The 24,807-nt window shown below is 60.5% G+C and overlaps 2 protein-coding genes across 13 annotated transcripts in view; one reads left to right on the top strand and one right to left on the bottom strand.

Annotated features, from left to right (window-relative positions):
• CCDC12 (coiled-coil domain containing 12) overlaps window positions 1-1,805 on the bottom strand; it is a 37,793-nt gene extending 35,988 nt beyond the window's left edge. Inside the window, exon 1 of one of the 3 annotated variants that reach the window (XR_015151731.1) lies at window positions 257-1,805. Coding sequence is in view for 2 of the 3 variants with exons in the window: in XM_086368345.1 (XP_086224471.1) it covers window positions 225-626 (402 nt within the window). In the remaining variant the exon portion in view is untranslated. Of the gene's footprint in view, window positions 1-224 lie in introns of all 3 variants that reach the window. The other 2 variants (XM_086368345.1, XM_086368344.1) reach the window with 2 other exon arrangements.
• A 592-nt stretch (window positions 1,806-2,397) lies between these two features.
• NBEAL2 (neurobeachin like 2) overlaps window positions 2,398-24,807 on the top strand; it is a 30,690-nt gene continuing 8,280 nt past the window's right edge. For 2 of the 10 annotated variants that reach the window (XR_015151716.1, XM_086368294.1), the window contains exons 1-30: window positions 10,537-11,139; window positions 11,698-11,786; window positions 11,865-11,993; window positions 12,095-12,176; window positions 12,259-12,383; window positions 12,554-12,636; window positions 14,350-14,435; window positions 14,528-14,810; window positions 14,965-15,071; window positions 15,560-15,640; window positions 17,064-17,147; window positions 17,550-17,648; window positions 17,945-18,558; window positions 18,641-18,773; window positions 18,852-18,971; window positions 19,170-19,491; window positions 19,709-19,791; window positions 19,890-19,982; window positions 20,154-20,328; window positions 20,456-20,589; window positions 20,950-21,109; window positions 21,323-21,425; window positions 21,598-21,751; window positions 21,858-22,016; window positions 22,204-22,363; window positions 22,538-22,623; window positions 22,794-23,300; window positions 23,931-24,109; window positions 24,190-24,349; window positions 24,586-24,723. Coding sequence is in view for 9 of the 10 variants with exons in the window: in XM_086368294.1 (XP_086224420.1) it covers window positions 10,552-11,139; window positions 11,698-11,786; window positions 11,865-11,993; window positions 12,095-12,176; window positions 12,259-12,383; window positions 12,554-12,636; window positions 14,350-14,435; window positions 14,528-14,810; window positions 14,965-15,071; window positions 15,560-15,640; window positions 17,064-17,147; window positions 17,550-17,648; window positions 17,945-18,558; window positions 18,641-18,773; window positions 18,852-18,971; window positions 19,170-19,491; window positions 19,709-19,791; window positions 19,890-19,982; window positions 20,154-20,328; window positions 20,456-20,589; window positions 20,950-21,109; window positions 21,323-21,425; window positions 21,598-21,751; window positions 21,858-22,016; window positions 22,204-22,363; window positions 22,538-22,623; window positions 22,794-23,300; window positions 23,931-24,109; window positions 24,190-24,349; window positions 24,586-24,723 (5,316 nt within the window). In the remaining variant the exon portion in view is untranslated. Of the gene's footprint in view, window positions 2,954-10,536; window positions 11,140-11,697; window positions 11,787-11,864; window positions 11,994-12,094; window positions 12,177-12,258; window positions 12,384-12,553; window positions 12,637-14,349; window positions 14,436-14,527; window positions 14,811-14,964; window positions 15,072-15,559; window positions 15,641-17,002; window positions 17,148-17,549; window positions 17,649-17,944; window positions 18,559-18,640; window positions 18,774-18,851; window positions 18,972-19,169; window positions 19,492-19,708; window positions 19,792-19,889; window positions 19,983-20,153; window positions 20,329-20,455; window positions 20,590-20,949; window positions 21,110-21,322; window positions 21,426-21,597; window positions 21,752-21,857; window positions 22,017-22,203; window positions 22,364-22,537; window positions 22,624-22,793; window positions 23,301-23,930; window positions 24,110-24,189; window positions 24,350-24,585; window positions 24,724-24,807 lie in introns of those variants that run through there. The other 8 variants (XM_086368297.1, XM_086368298.1, XM_086368295.1 and 5 more) reach the window with 8 other exon arrangements.

Below are 24,807 nucleotides of genomic sequence, written 5' to 3'. Positions count from 1 at the left end.
AACACAGAGGCCAAAGGGACTGCGGAGCGACGACCACTGCCCTACCCGTCGCTACGCATGCGCGACAGCACCAGCGAAGGACTAACAGCTCTAGCAACGCCACACTGGGCCGGCACAGACGCAGTGCGCATGCTCCAACAGCGCGCATGCGTGACCTCGGCCGTTGCCTTTTCCCAGCAGCCCCCTGCCCTCTCGTCGCTATGGCGGATCCAAACGTTGGTTACCTCAGCCACGGCCCTCACAGGGCATTCCTCACCTTGCGTCCGGTTTTCTCCCGTAGGGCCTTCAGCCGTTCCTTTCGCCGCAACGCCTCTTCCTCTAATCGGCCCACACCGGCTGCAGTCGCCGCCATCTTGCCCACAGACAACCCCCTCCCCCAACCTTCTTTCGCCCCTCAGCGCGCAGGCCCAAGGTGTAGATGAGCCTCTCGCGGCCAATCCAGGGACGAGAATGGGCGAGCAGGAAGACCTGAAAGCCAACCAACGGACCCGCCTTCTTCCTCCCTCGCGACTCTCCGAACTCTTCGGGGCCGGTGAAGAAGGCTCCAAGGCTCGATTCGTCCAATGCCAATTAGGAAGAAAAGCGGCAAGAGCAGCCAGACCTGAGTGAAGGAGGATAGAGCGCATCGCTCTCTCTGGTTTTTACCTAGGCGCCACTTTGCAATTCGCTGACCCATCTTTTTCTTCTGAGTAAACTGCGGGAGTTGCTGATGGACAGGGAGGCCTGGCGTGCTGCAGTCCATAGGGTCGCAAAGAGTCGGACACGACTGAGCTACTGAACTGAACTGACCCATCTTTGTCCACTTTGATTCTTCAAGGCTCGAATGCCTTCCCTGACTCCATTCCGACCCCAGATTAAGTGGTCTGCCTTTCCTTTCCTCTAAAGATACCAGTGGCTTCCATGATACACTTGTTCATGGGCCCCTGGGCCCTTCTCTGGCCGCTGTCAGCTCAGACAGAGCCTGAGCAGAGCAGGGCTTGGCTGAATGACCATTTTTCTCTGGGTTCAAGGTTGCTCCCCTCCCACCCCTAATCCCTCATGGGGTGGCAGAGTACCTAGAGCCAGACTACCTAACCTGAAGAAGAGCAAACCCCAGCTTGGCCCAGGGGGCCCCAAGTTCCTGAGAACTAAGCTGACGGTGTGGTGCACACAGTGGTGCACCAATAGGTGCACCGCTCCGTAGCTGGAGCTGCCAGGTATCCTTTCCCAAGTTAATTAACATGCCCTGACAACCTACAACAGACAGACCTCTTTGGTCGAAGTCAGTACCTTCTGATAGCCTATCCAGGTTCCCAGAGCCACACTTCCTCCCGTCTGAGGAGAGGAGGCCATGCCCCCCACCCGCCCGCCTACACTGGTGACTTGTCTCAACAAGGCTGTTCCCTGCTTGCGGTCTCCCAGTCTGACAGCAGGTGGACACCCACTCCTTCTTTCCTTCCCAGTTCCCAACAGAGATCTCCAGGGCCACACAACCCTTTTTAGCCTGTCCCCACAAATGACCCTCTTGACCTCTGTAACCTGGGCCTTTTGGTGCTCTCTCCCTTGCACTGTGTGGGGTGTCCTTCCAGGTATCCAGGTGATACACAATACGAAGGTAGTCAGTGCTCAGGAAATGTCAGAAGTAGGATGGATGGGGCAGGGGAAAAGGCCAGAGTGGAGGAGATGCCCGTGAACCCACGAGGACAGAATAGGATGGGTATGGAGACAGAGTCTGTCTCCTCTTGGCATCAGGGATCTAGTGGGCTCCAGACTAGTCAATTCCTCCAATTGATGGTAACTCTCTGGGTCCTGCAACCCCACCCCCACCCCCCGCAGCCCCAATAGAGGGCCTTACCCTTGGCCACCAAGGGCCCTCCTCACTTCTCAGGGAGCTGCGGGTGGCGGAAGTAGGGAAAGAAAGAGGCCCAGGGGTGATGGTGGCACTGGTTCTGAAAACTGTCCGGCATCTGTCCCTGTTCATGCTGCGCAAATGGTCCTCATTTGGTCCATCGGGGCTTCAGTTTCTCTGCCTGTCACAGAGACACGAGGCACCCTTTAGCCTTTATCCTCTTGAAGTTAAAAGATGTGAACCAAATGCTGAACCCTGGAGTGGAGGCTGCCTCCACTTGGAGCATCTAGGAAGGCTTCCTGAAGGAGGGGATCCAGGCGAGGTGAAGACTACTGCTAAACAGGTGGAGGAAACTGCTCGCCCAGAGCTATTTGAGTTTTGTCCTAGTTTTCTTATCCCCTCGCCCCATTCCACACTCCTGTCACACTATCCTGCTCCACTAACAATAGGATTAAAAAAAAGGTGGCACTTGGGTCTCCGCATAAAGCTCTTAGACCAGCACCTGGCACGTAGTAAGTTCTACAAGTGGTCGTCACGGTTACTGTCCTCACAACTTGTTGAAGGGCACTGTCCATCTACACGCGGCCTGCAGCCCCTTCCTCCAAGCCCGCGAGCCTCTCCCTTGCACGAATGGTGGCCGTTCCAGCCAGGCGGGCTGCTTGTCGGTCAGGTCTAGACCTGGGGCAAGCCTGGAATCCCAGACCCCGACCCTAGTCCGGAAGGCTCAGATTGGCCCTACCCGAGGCACTGGGAGGGGGCGGGGCCGCTGGGCGCCCTTCGGGCCGCCCTGACTTCAGGCTCCTCCTCCCGCCGGGCTCCCCGCCTTCTGCTCGGTCCCGGGAGGGGCGGGGCGGCGGTGGCAGCCGCCGAAGTGCAGGAAGCCGGGCGGCGGCCGACCGGGAGGAGGAGGAGCGCGGCGGGGGCCAGTACTACTTCCCCCAGTAGTACCGCGCCGCTCCGCCCTGGAGTGACGCCCTCCGCTCATGGGCCTGGCCGTGGGCAACTGGCGGGCGGCGCGGAGGAGGAGGCGGTGGCGGCAGGTGGTGTGCGGCAGCGCCGGAGCCCGATCGGGCCATGGCCGCCTCGGAGCGGCTCTACGAGTTGTGGCTGCTCTACTACGCGCAGGTGAGCCCGCCCCGCCCCGCGCCCGCCGGGCCCCCAGCTCCGCGCGCCCGGCGCCTGCTGCACCTGCGCCCGGCACAACCTGGGCCGCGTATCTGCGCGCGAGCCGGGGTTGCTCCGGCTCCGCACGCACGTGTGCGCCCCCGGCCCGCTGGTGCCTCTGGCGTTTACACCTGGGGGTCGGTCCTTACGGGCGCGCGCCACACTGGAGCCTCATGGGTGCGGACTGGGTAGCATCGGTTGTGCCGGAGGAGAGGGGCCTGGACCAAGCCGGCTTTTACCTTTTACAGATGGGGAAACTGAGGCCCCGGCGGGGGCGGGAAAGAGACTGGCCGGGTTGGGAGGCTTACTTTACATTTGGGCTTGTTCCTCCTGACGGCTGCGCCCAGTTGGGTAGTCTTGGTCGAGTGGGCTGGGTGGGAGGTCCCTACTTCGGTCTTGGGTCAACTCATCAGATCCGCTGCAGCGAACTGACCGTGGTGAGTTCCTGACCCCAGCCGGCCCCACCCCAACCCCGGGCGCGGAGGAGGGTGTGGGTTACCGGGGGTCCAGCCCAAAGAAAAGATTTTCTCTGGATGCTGAGGGTGGAGACGGGGAATGCAGACAAGCTGGGAGGGATGTTTGAAAGGGATGGAGGGATACCATTGTCTCCTGAGATTCTCATCCTGCCTCATTGATTACCTTAAGTGGCCTCAAGGTTATGGGAGCAACACAGGTGTCCCCCAAACTGTATCGAACACATAGGGCCCCATTTTCCTTCTGGGAGAGAACCAGGGAGAGAACCCAGGGCAACACCCCTCTGCCCTTCACCCAGCACCAACCTTCCTCCCTGCACCTGCCTGGCATCACACTCCTGGCTCAGGTGCACCTTGGGCACAATGGACTATTGTATGCTCCTGATCTGGGCACTGGGGGGAAGTTCATGCTCATATCAGCGGGCCCTCTGAGAAGAGGCTAGCCCACTGTCTCTCGGGACTGTAGGCTAGGTCTGGGGCCCCAGGGACCAGGAATCCAGGCCACAAAGGCCATAGCTTCTTGAGCCCGCTTGGGTGGTGAGAAATCCAGGCATCTGGCAGGAGGCAGTGAACGGAGTAGAGTCCATCTTTTGTGTGATTCAGGGCATGCATACTGTTTACACCCTGAGCTCCGTTTCCATATCTGTAAATTTGGCACAGTCCTGGCCTGGAGTGGCCTGGACTCTGCAGAGGGGTAGCCAGTATGACTGGGGTGGCCAGTATGACTGGTCTAGGCCAGAGAAGTTTCCTGCTTCCCTGCTCCATTGGATCCTGTTCCCCCGGCTTATCTGTCTCTATGTCCAAAGACTGGTCCTGGTGATGGGGAAAAGCTTTAGGAGGAAACTTGCCACTGGCCCTTATGCTTCTCATTGCCCTCGTGGTTGCGGGCAGGTTCTTGGTCTTCACTTCCTTCAGTTGTAACCAGGTGAAGGGGGGCTTGATCTGAGGGATGTTAATTGTGCTTCTGATTGTCCCCGTGGTCGTGGGCGGGTTCTTGGTTGTGAGTTTCTTCTCCGTGATCAGGTGAAGGGCTTGAATGAGGTGGTGAGTCTGAGGGCTGTTAATGGTGGGTCTTCGGGCAGGGTGGCATGCTGCTGGGGGAAGGTGTGTCTTGGTTTCCCAGAACTGTACCTCCAGCATGGGTGCCTCTTGCTGCCCCTTCTAGCTGAGCTCTGCAGGCAGGCAGTCCCTCACAGGTGTTTAGCATTCACCTGTGCTGAGTCCCTTCTCCCCCTCCTACTCCTCACCTCATTTGGAAGGTGTGGGGCACAGGCTAGCTGGTTGTAGCCTTGGAAGCCTGGGCAGGCAGGGGACAGCCTGGGGCCAGGCAAACAAATCCAGGATATGAGTGTGAACCCCGGAGCCGGGAGGGGCCAGGTTTCCTGGGGAGAGGAAGCTCCAGCCAGCCTCCCAGCACGGCCTTCCTGCCGGCTTGGTCCTGCTCCTGCTCCCGGAACGTGGTCTCCACCCTCTGCACTGAGCTCCCAGGGAGTGGTTGGAGTGGTTGGTGGCTGTCCTCGTCAGAGCCCTGCAGGGACCTATTGTGTGTGTGCTCAGGGGAGGGGAAGATAGGTAAGGGGTTGAACTGATAGAGGCTATTAAGAAACCCTGAGCTGGCCAGCCACCCAGCCAGTAGGTCCCCCAATACTTTCACCCCTCCCTTCAGCAGTAAGAGCTGACATCAGCTGGCAAACCTGTTTCCCCAGTTGTGGGTTTGGGCCCGCCCAGGGAGCACCCCCGTTTCTGCCCTTCCTTTCCCCTCACAGACCCTAGATTCAGCCCCACTCACCCTGTACCTCTGGGGGCCACGAGTGGGTGAGGGGGCTGTGGGTGGCTACTGAAGGAGGAGCAGAGTGCGCCCTAGACATCACTCAGTCCGAGCCTCCCAGGGCCTTAGCGGGGAAACCAAGGCGGGGTCGTACGAAGGTTGTCCAGCAGAGCTCCAGCCAGCCTCCGTCCTGCGCTCCTTTGCCCAGGAAAGATCTAGCCCCGTGGGCAGGACTCAGGTGGGTCTGCGCCCGGCCCCCCCCACCCTGACTGAGCTGGACTGAAGCCCAGGCATGTCCTCGTTTGCACACTCGTTGTGCTTGCTGCTCCACAGTTTCACCTCATATTTAGTAGGTGCTCCCTGGGTATTAGCTGAATAGCTGAATGGAGGCATTAGGCCCCAGAGCAGTGACTGGTCAGGGATGTGGTGCCAGAGGACGGAGTTTGGGCTTTGAGATCTGAGGGCGCAGGACAGGGAGGATCAGGCACATGGCCATGGGAAATATGAGAGGCAGGATGTCAGGAGTGAGAGGGACGGGTGGCAGCACACCGAGAGGACCCCCCCCAGCAGGGCTTCCCCAGTGAGGGCTTAGGAAGTGGGTGCAAGGGATAAGGGGACTGGGGACAGCACCCAAAGGCTAGCAACTGGTGTGTAAAGGTGATGCAAATGATGCAGATGAGCGGCCCCCTTGCAGCTGGAGCAGCAGTGTTGCTCGGTAGCCCTCCAGTGAAAGGGAGCACTTGGGTGCATGAGAGCTGAGGGGCACTTGGGGACCCAAAGGTCGGGACAGATGTTGAGGGTGCAGGTGTGGACCCCAGGCTGAACTCCGTTTATGTCATTGAGGACACGGGGCTCCAGGGAGGTCAGGTGAGAACTCCAGCTGACCTTGCTTTGCCCACCCCTCCTGGTCCCTCACCCTGACCGATGAGCTCTACTGCATCATGGAAACCTAGTCAGGCCCTCTGCTCCCTCTGGGACCTTAGCTGGGCCATATTTCTTCTTATGCCTCAGTTCACCCTCTTGAGATGAGGAAAAGGACCTCCTTGCTGCTTGGCCACACCAATCCCCTTCCATACCTCATAGGGGCAACCAGGGTTTCCTCCTCCCTGCCTTCATTACTGAGGCAACTGAAGAGGGAGAGACTGAGGTAATGGGGAGAGTAGCACAGAGCCCAGAGTTGGGGGAGGGGCTGGTAATCACTGGAGTTGTTATGGCAACTGGGGAGCTGATGTGGAAGTGTGGGGTCCCCATGGAAACAGGTCGGTTACTATGGGGACCCTGAAAGGAAATTCTTGGTTTCCATAGTGATAGGACAAGGGGAAGGTTAAGCCCTAGGGGTGTTTCGGAGACCAGAAGGTCCATGCCTTTCAAGAACCCCTCCCCAGGTAAGGGGAGCAGCTTGCCCAGCCACCTAGGCCCTTGGACCACTAGTCTCACTTGCCTTGGCCCTGGAGAAGTCCCCATCTTCGTTTCATTCCTTGGCCTGAGGTCCTCCGAGTCTGGCCTCCAGTCTTCCTGGTGTAGCCCAAAGCCACTTTCAGCTTGACATTTTGATGCTGACTGGGAAGACACCCAGGCCTGAAAGAGGTCATCCTGATTGGGCTCCATCCACCTTATCCCATTTCTGTTTGCCTGTTCCAGGAGAAGGGGTGCTGACTGGGAGGAGTCACCACTATGGAGCCTCGGTCTGCTCTCCCTACCCTGCTCCTAACACTAACCCAGGGTCCACCATGATCCTCCGATTCCACTTGCCTGGACAACCCAGCTGGGGAGTAGCCCTTGGGACCTTGGTTCAGCCAGTGAGCCAAGGTCTGCCTCTCATCTGTCACTCATGGAGGTGGGTGGGGAGAAGAGAGGGATGCTGTAGAATGCCAAGGGCTTGGGAAGGCAGAGCCCACTCACCTTACCACATGCTGGTGGGTGTGGTTGGGGAGCCTTTACCTGTTAAACAAAGCAAGGATTTTTAAAGAGGCAGCTGAAACAGGTTAATGTTTTGTTTTTTTTGTTTTTTAGATTTTTGTTTGTATTGGAGTATAGTTGAGTTACAATCTGTGTTTCAGGTGTGTAGCAAAGTCATTTAGTTACACATGTACATATGTCTATTCTTTTCTCGTATAGGTTATTTTAGAGCACTGAATAAAGTTTCCTATGCTATACTCCTTTATAATTATCTATTATATATATATGTATGTGTATATGTGTGTGTATGTGTATGTTAACCCCAACCTTCCCATATATCCTTCGCCTCTACCTTTCCCCTTTGGTAACCATTAATTTGTTTTCTAAACCTGTGAGTCTGTTTCTGTTTTGTAAATAAGTTCATCCATATCACTTTTTAAAAGTTAAATTCCACATATGAGTGATAGCACATAATATGTCTTTTTGCCTGACTTCTTTTAGTATGACAATCTCTAGATCCATTCATGTTGCTGTAAATAGCATTATTTTGTTCCTTTTTATTGCTGCATAATATTCCATTGTATATATATACCACATCTTCTTTATTCTTTCCTTTGTTGATGGACATTAGGTTGCTTCCCTATCTTGGCTATGGTAAATAGTGCTGCAGTGAACACTGAGGTGCATGTATTTTTTTCAAAGAATGTTTTTTTGTGTGTGTTTCCAGATATATGCCCAGGAGTGGGATTGCTGGGCCATATGATTGCTCTATTTTTAGTTTTTTAAGGAACCTCCATACTGTTCTCCATTGTGGCTGTACCAATTTGCATTCCCACCAACAGTGTAGGAGGGTTCCCTTTTGAGAGATTACTGTTAAGTAAGCTACCAAGTGTAAGAATCGGGACTGGACTCCAGAACCCATGCCCTTACCCACATTCAGTGTGGGACCCCCGAACTCTGAAGTTCCAGACAGAGCTGCATCTTGCGGGAGGTGCTGAGTCTGATAGGGAACGTTCAGGCAGAGGAAGCACGGAAAGCCAAACACATGCAGACCTGCGGGGGTGGGGACAGTGAGTAATACCCAGCGGGGCATCCAGTGAATGTGGCACGTGAGGCTGGAGGTGAGGTGGGCACCATGCCAGTGGGGCTTCAGTTGGAGGAGGCGGCAGTGGACATACCCTGAGCTTGTGGTAGAGCGGCCGGCCAGCTGCCCCAACAGTGGTGTAACCGATGTGCCCTGGGGGGCGCTGGGTGCTGTTTAAAGAACTTTCGTGTTTGATGGTGATGGGGGATTTGGGGCAAAGTCTGGGGCCTGGGACACAGAGTAAGCCGGGGCAGTTGTCAGGCTTGGGGTAGGGCAGGCAGGTCTCAGCATGGCGCCAGGCACTCAGTGGTCCCTGTCCCCCCGACAGATAGCCGTGCCCACCCATCCTCCTGGTTACCTCAGAGTTTGAGGAAGTGGTGGTTCCCTGCCCATCCAGGGCCTCACCAGCCCTCGGGAGCTCCCCTCCCTCAGCACTGAGTGTCCTCAAGGCTGGTGGGGCATAAATTGGGGTCCCTACAGGGATGACTCTGAGAACCGCCCCCCCCCCCGCCCCGGGAAACTGACCTCCCCCACACCCACAGTTTCTCCCGGCTGCAGGGCCCAGGGCGGAGTGTGGCTGCTCCTGACCTTCCTGACGGGAGGGGCAGGGTTGGGACCCCGGGCCAGGCAAGTGGGGTAGGGAGTGGGCTGGCCTGCCCATGCTCCTGTTCAGAGCTGGAGTGGGAAGGAGGAGCCGGCAAGGCGGAGCGTTGAGAGGAGTGTGGGAGCCCAGGCAGCACAGCCGCCTCTTTCAGGCTCTGGAAACTTCTGCACGTGGCACTGCCTCCATGCACAAGGCCCCTGCTCTGCTCAGCCTCCCAGTCCCCAGCACTGCAGCCTCAAGTCATAGGACCCGGGTTAGAGCCAGGCTGAGGCGTCCAGGGGTAAAGAGGTGAGACCCACAGAGCCAAGACAGGCAGTTACCCCTTCCCCTGCCTAGTCCTGTGCTTCAGAGACCCCTCCAGAACCCACCGAGGCTGCCGCCTGCATTGCCTCAGCCCTGGACCTGCTGGAAGTCTGCAAGACCGGACAGGCAGAGGATATGGTTCTAGGGACAGGAAGCAGGAGGTGTGCAGAGTTTGAGGGGGCCTGTCCGGGTCTGGGAGGGCTGATCGAGGTGATGGATATGAAGAGGGTGAAGGATTCCTGCTTAAGTACCACAAGCACAAGTCACAGACGGCAGCGGGGCCTGGGTGGGGAGCAGAGGCCTGCACAGGAGAGTATGCATCACAGATACGAAGGCCAGACAGGCTGGAGAAGCAGGCCCTGCTTGGACTAGGGACCCAGGATGCCTGCCTTAGCAATTGAGCCTTTATCTTTGGTCCAGGGAGGGAGGACATGATCATATGTGGCTTATAGGTGCTCATCAGAGCTACAGGGGGCAAAAGAGACTCATGTATTGGGTGGGAGAGACGGTGGCTTGACTAGGGGTGGTTTAGGAGTAGAAGGGAGGATGGTGTTGGGAGAGTTCTGCAGGTAGACCGGGATCTGTGGGATCACCAAGGCAGAGTCGTGAGTTGTGTGGTCAGCTGGGCTGACTGACTCTAGCCACCGTAAGTGGGCCTGGCCTAGTACACGGGTCTGGCTTTTAGCATCCTCAGAGGTACAGCTGCAGCTGCGGTAGTGCATGAGGCATCCCCTCAGGGGCCTCCCGTTTTCCCATCTGCCATGGGAAGACTTCAGAAGAAATAGTCTTGAGAGCCCTGGCCGGCTCTGGTGTTTTCAGGGCTGGGCATGCTGGGTCCTTGCTGGTCTGTGGAGAGGAGAGGTATGGAATGGACAGAGGTAGGTGAGCAGGGAGGCGGCCAGCAGCATAGGGTGGCGAGGTCACCAAAGAGAACTGACCGGCAGAAAGTCCTCATGGTGTGCACCTGGGTGGCCGCACCCTCTCTCTGAGCTGCCTGGGTCTCAGCTCTGTGACAAAATGTATGAGAGGGTTCAACCACGGGGTGGATGGCTGCTCTGCCGCAGTTTCTGGGAGGCCTGGCCCAGTCTGCTGGGGTCAGGCCCTCTTCCCTGGGGCCCGTTCAGTCCTGGCCCTGTGGTCTGAGGCCCACAAGTGGCCAGAAAATGAGCTGTCCATGCAAAGATAGTTGTGCAGGGCCTGGAGTTGAGGTCTTGGCAGCCGGGGAACAGTATCGGGGTGTTGCCTGTGATGAGTCCCTGGCCCGTAAAGTTTCTCCACTTTAGTCCCTGTCCTTCCCCTCTGCCCCTGGGAAAGAAAGTTGCCTTCTGGGCCCTACTGTTAGATGGGAGCTCCAGATGACGCCTTCGTCGAAGGAGGGAAGGTGGAGGGACGGAAGGAGGAGCTTAGTTCCAGGCTACCGCCCACTTTATGCCCTGGGAGGAGCTTAGAGGTCAGGGCTGTCTGGGGCTTACCTGTGTCCCTGAAGCAGAGAGACCTGCAGGGCCGATGGGGAGCCAAGACAAGACTTGGCCTGAGGGCAGGGCAAAGGTATGGATGAGTCTTCCAGTATCATTTCCTGGGCCAGAGGCCTCAGACCCTGCTCAGGGAGCTGTGGGTGCCCTGAATGAAGGGCACTATTGTAGTAGGGACCACAGCCTGTCCCTAGATAGGCCGAACTTCACGCCTGTACAACTAGTTTCTGTCCACAAACTCCACCCAGGGCAGTGTGACCCCCGCCCCTTTGTGCTGCAGGCCCCACCCCCGGCGCTAGGCTGGGTCCTTCACAGCTTCTTTTGCTGGGCCCTGGGTGCCCCAGGCCCCCCCACATCCCTGCGGTCTGCCGGGAGGAAGCGGCCCCCTTCCCCCACCGTGACTCTGCGCTTCCTGCCCCAGGGGCCAGGGCGGGAGGGGACGTTTCCCGTTCACACCAAAGTTTCCCTGGCTGGTGGCGCCCAGACTTGGGCTCAGCCGCTGTCGCTCTTGCCCATGGAACCAGCTCTGGGACCTGGGGTCCAGGTAACCAGCCAGGGTGGGTGGAGGTTCCTGGGGTGAGGTCAGGCATTGCGCCTGCACATGTGGGTGGGGTGTTGTGTGTGCATGGCTCTGCCTGGTCGATGGTGCACATGCATCCTGAGATGTACAGTCCAGGAAGGTTTCCTGGAGGTGGTGCCTGCGAAGCTGGGAGAAGGTAGCAAGCGAGAGCCCAGCCCAGAGCTTTGGGTTCAGGGAGGCTAGTGGGTTGGAGACCTATAGCCCCAGCACCCTTGTGGGCCACAGCCACACTCTAGACATGTACACACTTAAGCTCCTCCCCTGCTGGTGTCAGGCTTGCCTGGATCCCCAAGAGTTTAGGAAGTGGGAGCAGAGACTGGGAGGCCAAGAAGTGCAGACGGGGGTGCCTGGGAGAGTGGTCAGTATGTCAGGCAGTCCTCTGATGTTGACCTTCCACTTCCTGTCTTCCCCCCTTTCTCTCCCCACCCGTAACCTCCCCTCCTGCTCTGCCTGCAATCTCTCTCCACCCCCATTCACTCCCCGCCTGTGTCCACTGTGCCCCTCCTGCGCCCTCCTTTGCAGAAGGACCTGGGCTACCTGCAGCAGTGGCTGAAGGCCTTTGTGGGTGCCTTCGAGAAGAGCATCTCACTCTCCTCTCTGGAGCCACGCAGGTGAGGCTGGAGCTCCTCAGAGGGTGGGAGACTGAGGGGTCCTCGGTGCCCAGTGACGCCTCCCCCCACCCCCCGCAGGCCAGAGGAGGTGGGTGCCGAGGTGCCGCTGCTCCCTCTGGACGTGCTGCATGTGCTGGCCGAGCAGCTGGATGCTGGGGACCTGGAACAAGCCCTGCTGCTGCTCAAGCTCTTCGTCATCCTCTGTAGGTGGGTCCCTGTTGTCTTCTCCACGGTGGGAGGGCATGGAGCTGGGGCCCAGGGTAGGGACTGGCATATCACTGGGACCTCTCCCATCATTCACTCATCAGGAACCCTGAGAACGTAGAGGCGGGCTGGGGCCGGGTGCTGGCGCCCCGGGTGCTGGCGCTGCTGACCCAGTTGGTGGCCGAGGTGAGGTGGCCTCTACCCTGGGGGTGGCAGGTGGTAGCCACGGCCCAGCTAACACCCTTCCACCCTCTCCGTCTGCCTACAGCTGAAAGGACCCCCACCACCGCAGGAGGACCGTGGGCCCCAGCTAGAGAATGTAGCCCTGCATGCCCTGCTCCTCTGTGAGGGCCTCTTCGACCCATACCAGACCTGGCGGCGCCAGCACCGGGGGTGAGAGGTGGCCCACTGGCAGAGGACCCAGAGAAGACCGGGGAGAGGATGGGGTGGCCCAGGTGCAGGGGTGGGAGGGGCCGGGGTGCAGGCCCCTGAGGGGGTGTGACCCAGGAGGAGTGACGCGCAGGCCTCACCTTGGCCCCTACCCCATCCCCGCCCCCCACCAGGGAAGTCATCAGCGCCAAGGAGAAGAGCAAATACAAGTTCCCTCCAGCTGCTTTGCCCTCTGAATTCAGCGCCTTTTTCCGAGGTCAGGCCCCACCCCCATCCCACTCGGCTCCATCTGGCCCCGCCCTCATACCCGAGCCCCTTCCTGTGGTTTCCCCATCGCACATGTAGTAAGGACCCATTTACTGTGGCTGCACTTGGTGCTGGGAGAAGGAATGTGAATGGGCCTCTATAGGGAAATGGGAGTTGAGGGGCAGAGAGGAGAGGAAGGGCATGTCTGCACAAAATGAGTAATTTCTTTTCTGAGGGGGGAATTGATTTGCCTCCCTGCTTCTCTCCTATCTCCTGGATCCCCCCAGTGACTTGTACCCCATTCTGGCCTGGACCGTCTTCAAACTGTCTGGTCCAGTCTTTTTGTCCCTGTAGCTCCCCCCAGTCTCCTCACTTCCGCATGACAGTCTCTACAGTAGGTGTCCCCCCTTCCTGCTAACCCCTCAGGACATCTCTGGGCACATGTTCTCCCTGGGCACCTTATGCCCCTGGGTCTCCCCTCTCCTCTCTTTGGAGGGAGACTGGCCAGGATCTCAGATGGGCCTAGGGCAGGGTCTTTCCTGGTGGCTCAGATGATAAAGGAATCTGTCTGCAATGTGGGAGACCTGGGTCGGGAAGATCCCCTGGAGGAGGAAATGGCAACCCACTCCAGTATTCTTGCCTGGAGTATCCCCTGGACAGAGGAGCCTGGCGGGCTACAGTCCATGGGATGGCAAAGAGTTGCACATGACTGAGTGACTTGCACTAAGCCACTACTAGGGCAGGGTGTTGCCTGGACAGGGGTAGGCCAGCTTGGGAAGGCGGTGGCGTATTGGGCTAGAAAATATCTCAGTGTTTCTGGGTTGCCCCAGGGAGCCGTGGGCTTGGGTCTGGAGTTGGGGCAACACCTCCAAGAGGGGAGATGCCCCTGGGGAGTTTCCTGGCTCTGCTGTTCCACAGCCTGAGTACTCTTCTTAATACATGCAGGATTTTGTTCTCTGTGCTATAAATTCCTCTCTGGGGGCCTGACACCCTCAGAATCCCATCCTGCTCCTCCCCACAGCCTTCCTTTTCAGCCCCACTCACTCTCTGCTCTCCAGCCATGGTGCTGTTCCTGGGGAAGCCTCCCTCCCCATCCCACCGGTCAAGGCAGCCCTGCATGGTCCCAGCCCCTACACACTCATGTGACCCAGAGCTGGTCCTTTCTGCTCTCTGGGTTTCAGTTCATGTCCTGGCATCCTGTCCAGCTTGGCTGGAGCAGGGCCAGGTGGGCCTCCCAGATATGACGCTGTGAAAGCCCCTAGAAGTCCCAGTGCGGGTGTGGGGGATGGTGTGTGGGGTATCTGTGTAGTAGACACTGCAGGGCCCCCAGAGCTGCTCACGGCAAGCTCCAACCGTCACAGCGCAAAGGGACAAGGAGATTTGCATCTAAGAAACTAAACCCTAGGTTGCCGTGGGGAAGTGTGTATGGGGGGCGCTCACCCTGGGGTCCTCACTTTCAGGATTAAGGATCCAGGGATCTGGCTAGGCTCTTAGGGCAGGGCCATGCCCCTTATAAGCTCCCCAAAGAAGGGCTGTGTCCTCCTGAGAACCCCTGGCACAGAGTCACGACACTTTAGAGATTCCCAGCGCAGAGCCAGTCTTCTCCTTGAGATGTGATCTCCCAGTCTCCCCCTGCCACCCCAGGGCACCCACCTCTTGTGTGGCCCCTGGACCCACAGCCCTGCAAGCTTGCTGACCTTGTCTTGCCCCCTCTCCCGTCCAGAGAGCCTGCGAGATGCAGACCGCTTGCCTTCTGTACTCCTGCTGCGTCTCATCCACCTCTTTGGAGCTGTTCTTGCGGGAGGGAAGGTAGGCTTGGAGGAGACTGTGGGCCAGGGAGTGGCTGTCTCGGGGTTTCTCTGCTGGGTGAACCAACTCCCCATCTCTGCCCACACCTGCAGGAGAACGGGCAGAAGGCTGTGAGTGCCGGCTCTGTGCAGGGTCTGCTGGATGTGGTGCGGGGCTGGGGCCACAGGCCAGCCCAGGACCCCCGCCTGGTGCCGCTGGCCCTGGAGGTGCTGGTGGGTGCTGTACACGTCTTGCACGCCAGCCGCGCACCCCCGCGGGGGCCAGAGCTCCGAGCCCTGCTGGAGGGCTACTTCCGCATCCTTAATACCGACTGGCCAGCCGGGCCGAGCCCGGACCCTGGAGAAGCCCATGTCACCCTGCGGGTCAGCATGCTTGGTGTGTATGGCCTCTCGGGGAGGTGGCATTAGGAGGGGAAGCCCCAAATGGTGATGGAAAGGCCGGCCTGGGCAGCATGGGAGGAAGGTTTCAGGCTGACCAGAGGTGGTGCTGGCAAGATGCTTGGCGGGGCTGACCCTTGACCCCTCCACAGATGCCATCCCCATGATGCTGGCATGCGAGGACCGGCCAGTGCTGCAGGCCACCTTCCTCAGCAACAACTGCTTTGAACACCTGATTCGCCTCATCCAGAACAGCAAGGTGGGCGGGGCCCAGGTCAGGGGCCTGGAACCAGAGGCTAGGGGCACCACGTACGGATGCTGAGCAAATGGGCTGGATGCGCTGGGGCTGGTGGGGTGGCTTGCTCTTCAGTGGGAGGGCCTGGAGTCAGGATGCTCTGGACCCCATAGGAAGAGGGTGTCGTAGACGGACGGGAGCTGCCCTGGCCCCCCGTTTTCCCTTCTCCCCAGTCCCAGGTGTCGGGCAGGAGGGAAGGCTCAGCTGTTTCGGATGCAGTGTCTACTCCTGCCCACTCATCTGCCCCCGGAGCTGTCCCTCTGGGCAGGTGTGGGTGGCTCAGCTCCCTGCTCTGCCCTTGTGCCGGGGGGCACTTGGCCTGGGGCTCAGGGCACATCCTTGCCTGTGGGGGGAGCCCTGGCAGCCGCCCCAGGTCCTGCTCTAACCCCACCCTTCCCCCATCTTTTCTCTCCTCTGCCCCCTCCACCTTATGCCCTCCCGCATCCCCACAGCTGTACCTGCAGGCCCGGGCGCCCCCTGAGGGGGACAGTGACCTGGCTACCTGGTTACTGACTGAGCCCGATGTCCAGAAGGTACCACCCTCAGGCCGACACCACCTCAGTCACGCACGTCCCTGGGCATGTACCCCTTGGGGCTCCCTCTTTGAGTCTTTCTGCAGTTTGCAGGGGGAGCAAGCAGATCTGTGTGAGGCCTGGTGGAGCCTAGCGATGGGGCTGGGTCCCCCACGCTGTCTCACCGGCCTTCCAGATCCCCAGCCCAGGGAGCCACACAGGAGGGATCTGTGCCCTGCCTGGTGTTAGTCCTGGGAGCTGGGGTTTGGCTTTGCCGAGCCGGAAGGAACCTTCGATACTCAACCACCCAGCTCCATTGCACCAAAGCAGAAACAGGAGGCCAGATACTCAGGGATTTGGCTGTGGGCGCTCACAGAGGGGGTCCCTCACATGGGGCCACTTCTTTGCTTGAATCCTTGAACTTGCCCTAAGCAGGTCCCTGGGAGTTCCCCGTCCCCTCATGACCTCATGCCGTGCCCCCTGCTCACCTCACCTGCGGGCTCCAGGAGGCTGTAGGGTGTTGGTTGGGGGCTGTTCATGGGGCACCCCCTCTGTGGCTCAACACCTGGGCCCCCGTGTCCGGAGCCCTGCCCTTGCTCTGGCCTCATGAAGCAGCCCCGTGTGTCTATTGCACTTGGCTGTTTTCTGAGAACCTGCAGGTCCATTCCTCTACAAAGCAGGCGAGGCTGGTGAGACCCCTGCTTGTTACAGATGAGGAATCTGAAGCCTGGACAGGGGAAGAAGATTGCCTGAGATCCCTTGGGGAGTCGGGCAGAGCTGGGGCCAAGGGCTCCACGGAGCTGAAATAGTCTAGCAGCTGCTGACACAATGTCAAGCCCTCCTGGCCCCTCACGCCTCTGTAGGGCCGGGTGAAGGAGTCACATGCCCTGGGTCGTCAGGTCTGTCCAGGCTGAGCCTCTGTTCCCACCTGGATCTAGGGGAAAGGGGCAGGGTAGGACTTAAAGGTCTCGAAGGTTCTTTTGGTTCTAACATCCTGTGATTGATTGTCCCTAAATCCCCAGACCCCCTGTCAATCATCATGGGTGATGGGGCACTTGCCAGCCTGCCTGCACGTGTGTCTAGCTTGGGTGGGGATGGGTGGAGACTGAGGCCTATGAACCCACCAGACTGTGGTGGGCAGAGGGCTGCAGCAAAAGCGTTCACTGGTGATCTTCCCAGCCTCGGCTTCTTCCGGCCTCTCTCTGAGCGGGTCTTGCCAAGCGGTTCAGAGGGGGCCCTAAGGTCAGGGTGAAGGTCACAGTAGTTTGGGCAAAGGTAGACACACTGGTGTCCATGTCAGGGTGCCAGCTCTTGGGGCCCCAAGCCCACTCAGCTACTGGCCTGGGGGCATCTCCCCCTGTCCCTGCACCCCTTTCACTGCAGGGTGCTGCCAGCTGCGACATCCTGGCACCTGCCTCTCCTGACTGCCCCTCCCCACCCCAAGGTACTGGACCAGGACACAGACGCCATTGCAGTCCACGTGGTCAGAGTGCTGACCTGCATCATGAGTGGCTCCCCCTCCGCCAAGGTGAGGATGCTGCCGTCGCACTACAGTAGGGCCATGGGGTGGAGTTAAATAGAACGGGTCTGGCTGATGGCTGTCAGAGCAAGTGAGCTGGGGAGGTGGCCATCCTGTCCTCTGGGGTGCAGATCAGCCCATGGGGCAGGTATGGTCATTCGTCATTAGTCCTGGGAGCTGGGTGTCCTGGCTGGAGGGGAACGGATGCTTGTGGCTGACCACCATCTGCAGCCCTCCGAGGCAGAGCCGTTCCCCCCCATCCTGCCATGGGTCCCCACCCCTACTATCACTGTGATCCAGAGTCAGAGCTGGGCGAGGGAGCCCTGAACCTCCTCCAAGGTTCCCATGGGTTGTGAGCATGCCCTGGGGCCCACATCCGTGCTCGCGCCTTTCCCATCCATCCTGGCACAGGAGGTGTTTAAGGAGCGCATTGGCTACCCTCACCTGCACGAGGTCCTGCAGAGCCACGGTCCCCCCACCCATCGGCTGTTGCAAGAGCTGCTCAACATGGTGAGGGCAGGGGCTGGGGGTCAGGGTCCCTGTGGGCAGCCAGGACTGAGTCAGGGCAAGCACAGAAAATGAGCTGTCCGCTTTGGGGGACCATACTGACTGTGGCCCGTACACAGTGTGACCTGTGTCCTAATCCTGTGTGTCGGGGTCACTGGGGCGAGGACTCTGAGCTGCATGGGGTCCAGAAGCTATTGCTTGTTAGCAAGTCCCAGGACGATGCAGGAAGTCCCACTGTTGTGAGGGTGGCCTGTTCCATGCCAGATGCCTGGGGGCTAGCCCATCCTCTCCCCCCACAGGCTGTGGAGGGCGACCACAGCACGTGTCCCCCACCGCCGATCCGCAACGAGCAGCCAGTGCTTGTGCTGATGAGGTGGCTGCCGAGCCTGCCCACGGCTGAGCTGCGGCTCTTCCTAGCACAGCGCCTCTGGTGGCTCTGTGACAGCTGCCCTGCCAGCCGTGCCACGTGCGTGCAGGCGGGTCTGGTGGGCTGCCTTCTGGAGACGCTCAGCGAGGGGGTGGCCCTGGGGACCCGCTGCCAGGAGCAGTTGTTGGCACTGCTGCAAGCACTGGGCCACGTGTCGCTAAGGCCCTCGGAGCTGCGGCGCTTGCTTCGCCCGCCGCCAGGGTTGGACTCGGGGCCAGGTGGAGCAGAGGCTGGGCAGGCCCGCCACGCAGGTGCCATCATCCGCGCGCTCTCTGGCATGGCCCGGCACCAGGGCCCAGCACGAGCCCTACGCTACTTTGACCTAACACCCAGTATGGCGGGCATCATGGTCCCCCCTGTGCAGCGCTGGCCAGGCCCTGGTTTCACCTTCCATGCCTGGCTCTGTCTGCACCCCATGGCTGGAGCACCTGCCCCCGCCCCCACCCCCACCCCCACCCGGCCGCTCCAGCGGAAGCAGCTGTACAGGTAGGTGACTGCCAGGGGTCAGGGCAGGCTGCCAGGGTAAGCGGGAGAACCAGCAGGCTTAACCGGCTTGGCTGGCCCTCAGCTTCTTCACCAGCAGTGGCTCGGGGTTTGAAGCCTTCTTCACGGCGGCTGGAACCCTGGTGGTGGCTGTGTGCACCCGGAAGGAATACTTGACCATGAGCTTGCCTGAAGTGTCCTTTGCCGACTCCGCCTGGGTGAGCCTCCATCCTCACGTGGCCCGGGAGGTGCAGGGGACACCAGGGCCTCACCTGATCTCGTGGCTTCTGTTGTAGCACTGTGTGGCCATAGTCCATGTGCCCGGGCGCCGGCCCTTCAGCCAGAACCTGGTCCACGTCTACAAAGACGGCCATCTGGTCAAGACAGCACCCCTTCGCTGCCCGTCCCTTAGTGAGGTGTGCCAGGCAGGGTTTGGGGAGGTTTGGGTAGCTGGGCAGCCTTGGACAGGGTGGGCCCTGGAGCCCCTGTTTCCCTTCCCCCACCCCACAGGCTTCAGCCTCTGGGGTCTGTGCAGCCTTGGGGGTCCCTGAGGAAGGTGGAACCCCAGGCTGTAACGTGACCTGACCGACCGCCCCCCAACCCTGGCCCCACAGCCTTTCTCGTCTTGCTGTATCGGGTCTGCTGGGCACCGCACAACGACCACCACCACGGGGCTGCCTGCGCCACCGGGCCCCGCCGCCCTGGCTCACACTCACCCCTCGCTCACCCGCTCCCAGTCAGTCCCGGCCACCACAGGGCTTGGCTGGGGGTCCGGGCTGGTGGCCCCCCTGCAGGAGGGCAGCATCAGCTCCACCCTTGCTGGCACGCAGGACACTCGGTGGGGCAGCCCCACCTCCCTGGAGGGCGAACTGGGGGCTGTGGCCATCTTCCATGAAGCCCTGCAGGCGGCCGCCCTGCGCGTCCTGTGCGCCCTGGGTATGCAGCGTGCTCCCCACGCCCCGCCCCAGCCCTACCCCTGTTCCCACGACCCAAGAGGTTGGGTCTCACAAAGTGTCCAGGCCCAAAAGTAGGGCTCCAGTGGGGAGTGGGTATCCCCAAGGGTCTGTCTTCTGATCAGGCAGAGGAGAGGCAGGCTCTGGGTGGGGTCTGGCTGCAAGCCCAGCCAGGTCTGAAGCCCCCTGCCCACCTCCAGGGCCCAATGAGACAGCACCCTTCAAGCCTGAGGGTGAACTGCGTGAACTTGGCACCAGACTGCTCCTCCATTACTCACCTCAGGTATGGGGGCTGGGCAGTTGGCTCAATCTCCCCTGGCTCCCACCCTCTGTCGCCTGCCTCCCCCACCACACTGAGCCTTGCTCACCCCCTGTTCCCAGGCCTGTAAAAACAACATCTGCTTGGACCTGTCCCCTGGCCATGGGCTGGATGGCCGCCTTACGGGCCATAGAGTGGAGACCTGGGACGTGAAGGTGTGTGCCCACGTGGACAGTGTGAGCACGGGCAGTGTGCAGGGTGGGCTGGAGTGGCTCCGTGCCCTGGGAGGTCTTAAGGAGACCCAGGATTCCAGGTTGGAGGGTCTGCAGGGTGGAGGGGGCAGGAGATGATGGGGTGCTGCCCTCACGGAGGCCCCCTGCCCACAGGATGTGGTGAACTGCGTGGGAGGCATGGGTGCCCTGCTGCCCCTGCTGGAGCGAGTGGCTGCACAACCCCAGGAAGCCGAGGCAGGTCCAGCAGAAACACATGACCTTGTGGGGCCCGAACTGACCTCTGGCCAAAGTGCCCAGGGCCTGCTTCTCCCACTGGGCAAGTCCTCAGGTAAAGTGTCCCTGGTGCCTGTGTTGGTGAGAGAAGACCTTGGCCTGGCAGGGGGCTGGAGTGCTTGAGGTCTTGTAGCCCCTGACAGGCCTTTGACGCACACCTGTCCCCTTCCTGGTGGTGGCAGAGGAGCGAATGGAGAAGAATGCAGTGGCTGCCTTTCTGCTGATGCTGCGGAACTTCCTGCAGGGCCACCCCGTGAATCAGGAGAGCCTGATGCACTGCCAGGGGCCCGCCATCATCGGGGCCCTCTTGCGCAAGGTGAGGCCTGCTGGGGCAGGCGGGGAGGGGACTCCTTCATCTGACCAAGGGGCTGTTGGAGGGACCAAGCCGGGGTGCCTGATGCCATCAGTCAGGGAGGGCCTCCTGGGAGAGGTGGCATTTGAAAGGCGGGGCAGGGTTGGGCCAAGAGGGTCTGGGGAAGTACCAGCACAGGCTGGGGCAGGACACCCGCACAGTAGGCTGGGAGCTTGTACTTCAGAGGGCAGGGAGCCGCCAGAGGGTTTGGAGCAGCCAGGATGTTTGTGTCCATCTGCCTGTGCAGGGCAGGGTGGAAACTGGGAGGCCTGATAGTGGGTGGACAAGGCCTGACATCTCACCCCAGCTCCTGCCCCCACCCAGGTCCCCAGCTGGGCCATGGACATGAATGTGCTCATGTCTGCCCAGCTGCTGATGGAGCAGGTGGCAGCCGAGGGCAGTGGGCCCCTCCTGTACCTGCTCTACCAGCACTTGCTCTTCAACTTTCACCTCTGGACCCTCAGCGACTTCGCTGTGCGCCTGGGTAGGTGTGCCGACTTGGGTGAGGAGATGCTGCCAGCCAGGGTGGCAGTGGACGTTCTCAGAGGCTACAGCCCTGTAGCTGATCTGAGGGGACGACGACCCTCCCCTGGTCGGGGTGGGGGTGGGGGTCTGGCAGTGGCATGGCCCTGTCCTGGATGATGGAAGGAACCCAGCGCAGCCTGGTGGGCTGAGCCCTCTGCTGATGCCCGCTCAGGCCACATCCAGTATGTGTCTAGCATAGTCCGTGAGCACAGACAGAAGCTGCGGAAGAAGTATGGGGTCCAGTTCATCCTTGATGCCCTGCGTGTCCACTACAGGTGAGGCTGGTGGGGACAGATGGGGTGGGGTGCTGATGCTCCAGCCTCGGGCCTTGGGGGCAGGTCTGTTCAGCCCCGCAGCTCACCTGCCGGCCCTCCGTGTTCTCGCCTCCCTTCCATGTCCTGGTGGTTTCCCTGGCCCTGGGTGACCTCTCTGCTGGGACCTGCCCAGTCCGCAGCGCGAGCGCCCCCTACCCGCCGACGACCTGCGCACAGTGCAGACGTCACTCCTGGGCCTGGCCCGGGAGTTTCTGGTGCGGAGCTCTACCGCTGATGACCTGCAGGTGGTGCTAAACTTTCTGGCGGCCTTGGGTGATGATGGCCAGGTAGGCTAGAGGTTGGCAGAGGTGAAGCCTGGATGAGGGGTGGAGCGTGGACCATGTTGCGGGCCTTGGGGCTGGGTGCGATTAGCGTAAGCCTTTGTGTCCCCAGGTGGTGGGTGCGCTGGATCTGCTGCTGGCGCTGCTGCAAGGCTCCCCAGCACAGGAGTCTCTGGCTGTCTTCCTGCTGGAGCCGGGGAACCTTGAGGTGCTGCTGGCACTGCTGGTGAGGCCGAGGCCCATGCCCTTGCTGCCCGACCGAGTCTGCAAGGTACATCTAGCTCCCCCCGAACCCTGCATTCTCATTCACTGGGGCTCCTGCCTGAGTCCAGGGATAGGCAGAAGGCCCTGGGCTAGTGGGTGGAGCTGTCTTTGCAGGCCTCTCTTGGAGCCCCACCCCTGTGTGGTGGCTTACCCTCCTACAGTAACTCCTTCCCCTTGATGATGACCCCACACAGATCCTGCGCAGACTGCAACAGAATGAGCGCTTACCTGAGCGCAGCCGTCAGCGGCTCCGGCTGCGAGAGTGTGGTCTCCAGGGTCTCGTTGCCTGCCTGCCAGACGGCGCCGTTTCCCCCCAGCTCTGCCAGGGCCTCTACAAGCTGTTCCTGGGGGCAGGTACAACCTGGGCGGGGCCAAGAGGCAGGCCAGGTAGAGGGATGACATGGATCCAGGAGACAGGGCAGGTGGGAATCAGGAAGGTGTTGGTCCAAGGGCCGAGGCTGACCCAGCAACGGGGCACAGTTCCCCTCTGGGGTCAGTCCCTCAGGCCTTTTCTGGCCATCTTCCCAGATTGCCTGAACCTCTCTGATCTGTTGGCTGTGGTGCAACTGTCCCTCCAGGCTGACCTCAGCGTCCGCCTGGACATTTGTCGTCAGGTGAGTGGAAAGTGAAAGCTTTGTTGGGGGTGTGGGGTGGCTTCCACCCTGAGGGCTTTGCCTGCCTGGGATGAGGGGTCTCTGCAGGCCTCCCGTGCAAAGGCCCCCTGAGGAGGTGCTGGGGCAGGCTGTCGAGTGAGTCCCTCACTTCCTGTGCCCTGGCCTGGCAGCTCTTCCACCTCATCTACGGACAGCCAGACATAGTGCGGCTGCTGGCCCGCCAGGCCGGCTGGCAGGATGTGCTGACCCGGCTGTTTGTCCTGGAAGCTGTCACAGCCGGCAGTCCCCTGCCCTTTACCCCTGAGCCACCCACCTCCCCGGAGCCAGCCTCACACAAGCCACCCACCGAGTCGCCTGAGCCTTCAGACGTCTTCCTGCCCCCAGAGGCCCCTGACCCTGATGCCTTTTACCACGCCCTCTCCCCGTTCGCCACCCCCTTTGAGCTGGGCCTGGAGCGGGCCAGTGTGAGCTCAGGAAATACTGCCGGTGGTGGCAGTGGCAGCGGGACTGTCACTCCAGCCAGCCAGCCTGGCACACCATCCCCACTCGATGGACCCCGGCCCTTCCCTATGGCCCAGGGCCGCCACAGCTCCAGTCTCTCCAACGTGCTGGAGGACGGCAGCCTGCCAGAGCCCACCATCAGTGGGGATGACACCTCCAATACCAGCAACCCTCAGGTGAGGCGGGCTCTGAGGTAGGGCTCCTCGGGGGCCCAGGGCAGCCAGTGGAGCTTTTCCAGAGGTGTGGTACTGTTTGACATCAGGGCTGTGACGGCCGGTCAGGTCCAGCGCTGCCCCCTCATAACTTTCCTCTGCAGTGTGTTCTCTGAGGGGTGGCGGATATTCCAGAACAGGGCAAGTTGTGCTGAGACAGCTGGGGGCACTTGCCAGGCTTTGGAAGGCCCTTGAGAGCCTGTGGGACACGGGCTTTTCAGGGCTGGTGAGCAGCATGGCTCTAAGAGTCCTGCCTTGTGCTTCTGGATCTGGGGAGGGGCCTTTGCTTATTCAATGGCATTATTCCAGAGGGTTCTGGGACAGTCCTTGAGGCCTGTGAGGTAACTATGTGAACTGCCTCATCTCCTCTTAGGAATCCTGGAACCCCAGGATCCTCCCTGGAACTCAGGTGGTGGTCGAGTCCCACACTGTTTGTCTAGGCCCTCAGCAGCACACTGGCTGGGCCGTTGGCCAAAGGCTCAGCCTCCTGCTGTGCCTACTAGTGGGTGGGCAGAGGTGCTGAACAGGGATGGTGCTGGGGCAGTGATTCCCTCCCTCCCCAGCCTGCACTCCACACACCCCCTGTGTCCACAGCAAACCTGTGAGGAGGAGCTTTGTAACCTGCTCACCAACGTGCTGTTCTCAGTGACGTGGCGGGGTGTGGATGGCAGTGACGAGGCCGCCTGGCGGGAGCGCGGCCAGGTCTTCTCCGTGCTCACCCAGCTGGGGTCCTCAGCCACGCTGGTGCGCCCACCAGACTGCATCAAGCGCAGGTGAGGGAGCAGGGCTGTGGGGAAGCCTGGGGGTCCAGAAGGCAGTCAGGTAGACACCAGAGTCCCTCATTCCCCTCCAGCCTCCTGGAGATGATGCTGGAGTCAGCCCTGACCGACATCAAAGAGGCCCCCCCTGGGGTCCTGGCCAGCCTCACCCAGCAGGCGCTTTGGCTGCTGCGTCTGCTGCAGGACTTCCTGTGTGCCGAGGGCCATGGTAACCAGGAGCTGTGGAGTGAGAAGGTATGGCAGCTCGGGGCAGGAGCACTGTGTTCACATGCCCGGAGGGCTCTTGGTCTGCAGAGTGGCTGAGTATACATGTGCAATCATGGGGACCTCAGCTCTGGTATCTGTGAGCAGAGGTCTATCTGTATGTGGAAACCCTCTCTGGCCCCCAGCCCAAACCTTACTTCCCTCTCTCCTCACGGGCTTCTGGCTTCATCTGGTGATGGCCACCTGGAATATATGGTGTGCGGCAGCTGTTCGAAGGAGTGTGTAGCCTGCTGGATCGCCTGGGAGCCTGGCCACACCTGGCCAACGGCACAGCGGACCTCCGAGAGATGGCGCAGATCGGCCTGCGCCTGGTGCTCGGCTACATCCTGCTGGAGGACCCGCAGGTGAGCGCAGGGCGGCTGTGGGGGGAGGGTGCGCAGCGGATCTAGGGAGCTCGGGGAGTAGCTAGTGACACCCCTACTCTTCCG

Source organism: Bos grunniens, chromosome 22 (assembly GCF_055505025.1).
Source record: "Bos grunniens cultivar Pamir isolate PY7600 chromosome 22, Bosgru_T2T1.0, whole genome shotgun sequence".
Lineage (NCBI taxonomy): Eukaryota > Metazoa > Chordata > Mammalia > Artiodactyla > Bovidae > Bos > Bos grunniens.
The sequence above is the reverse complement of the archived record's forward strand: the minus strand, read 5'-3'. Positions and strand labels throughout refer to the sequence as shown.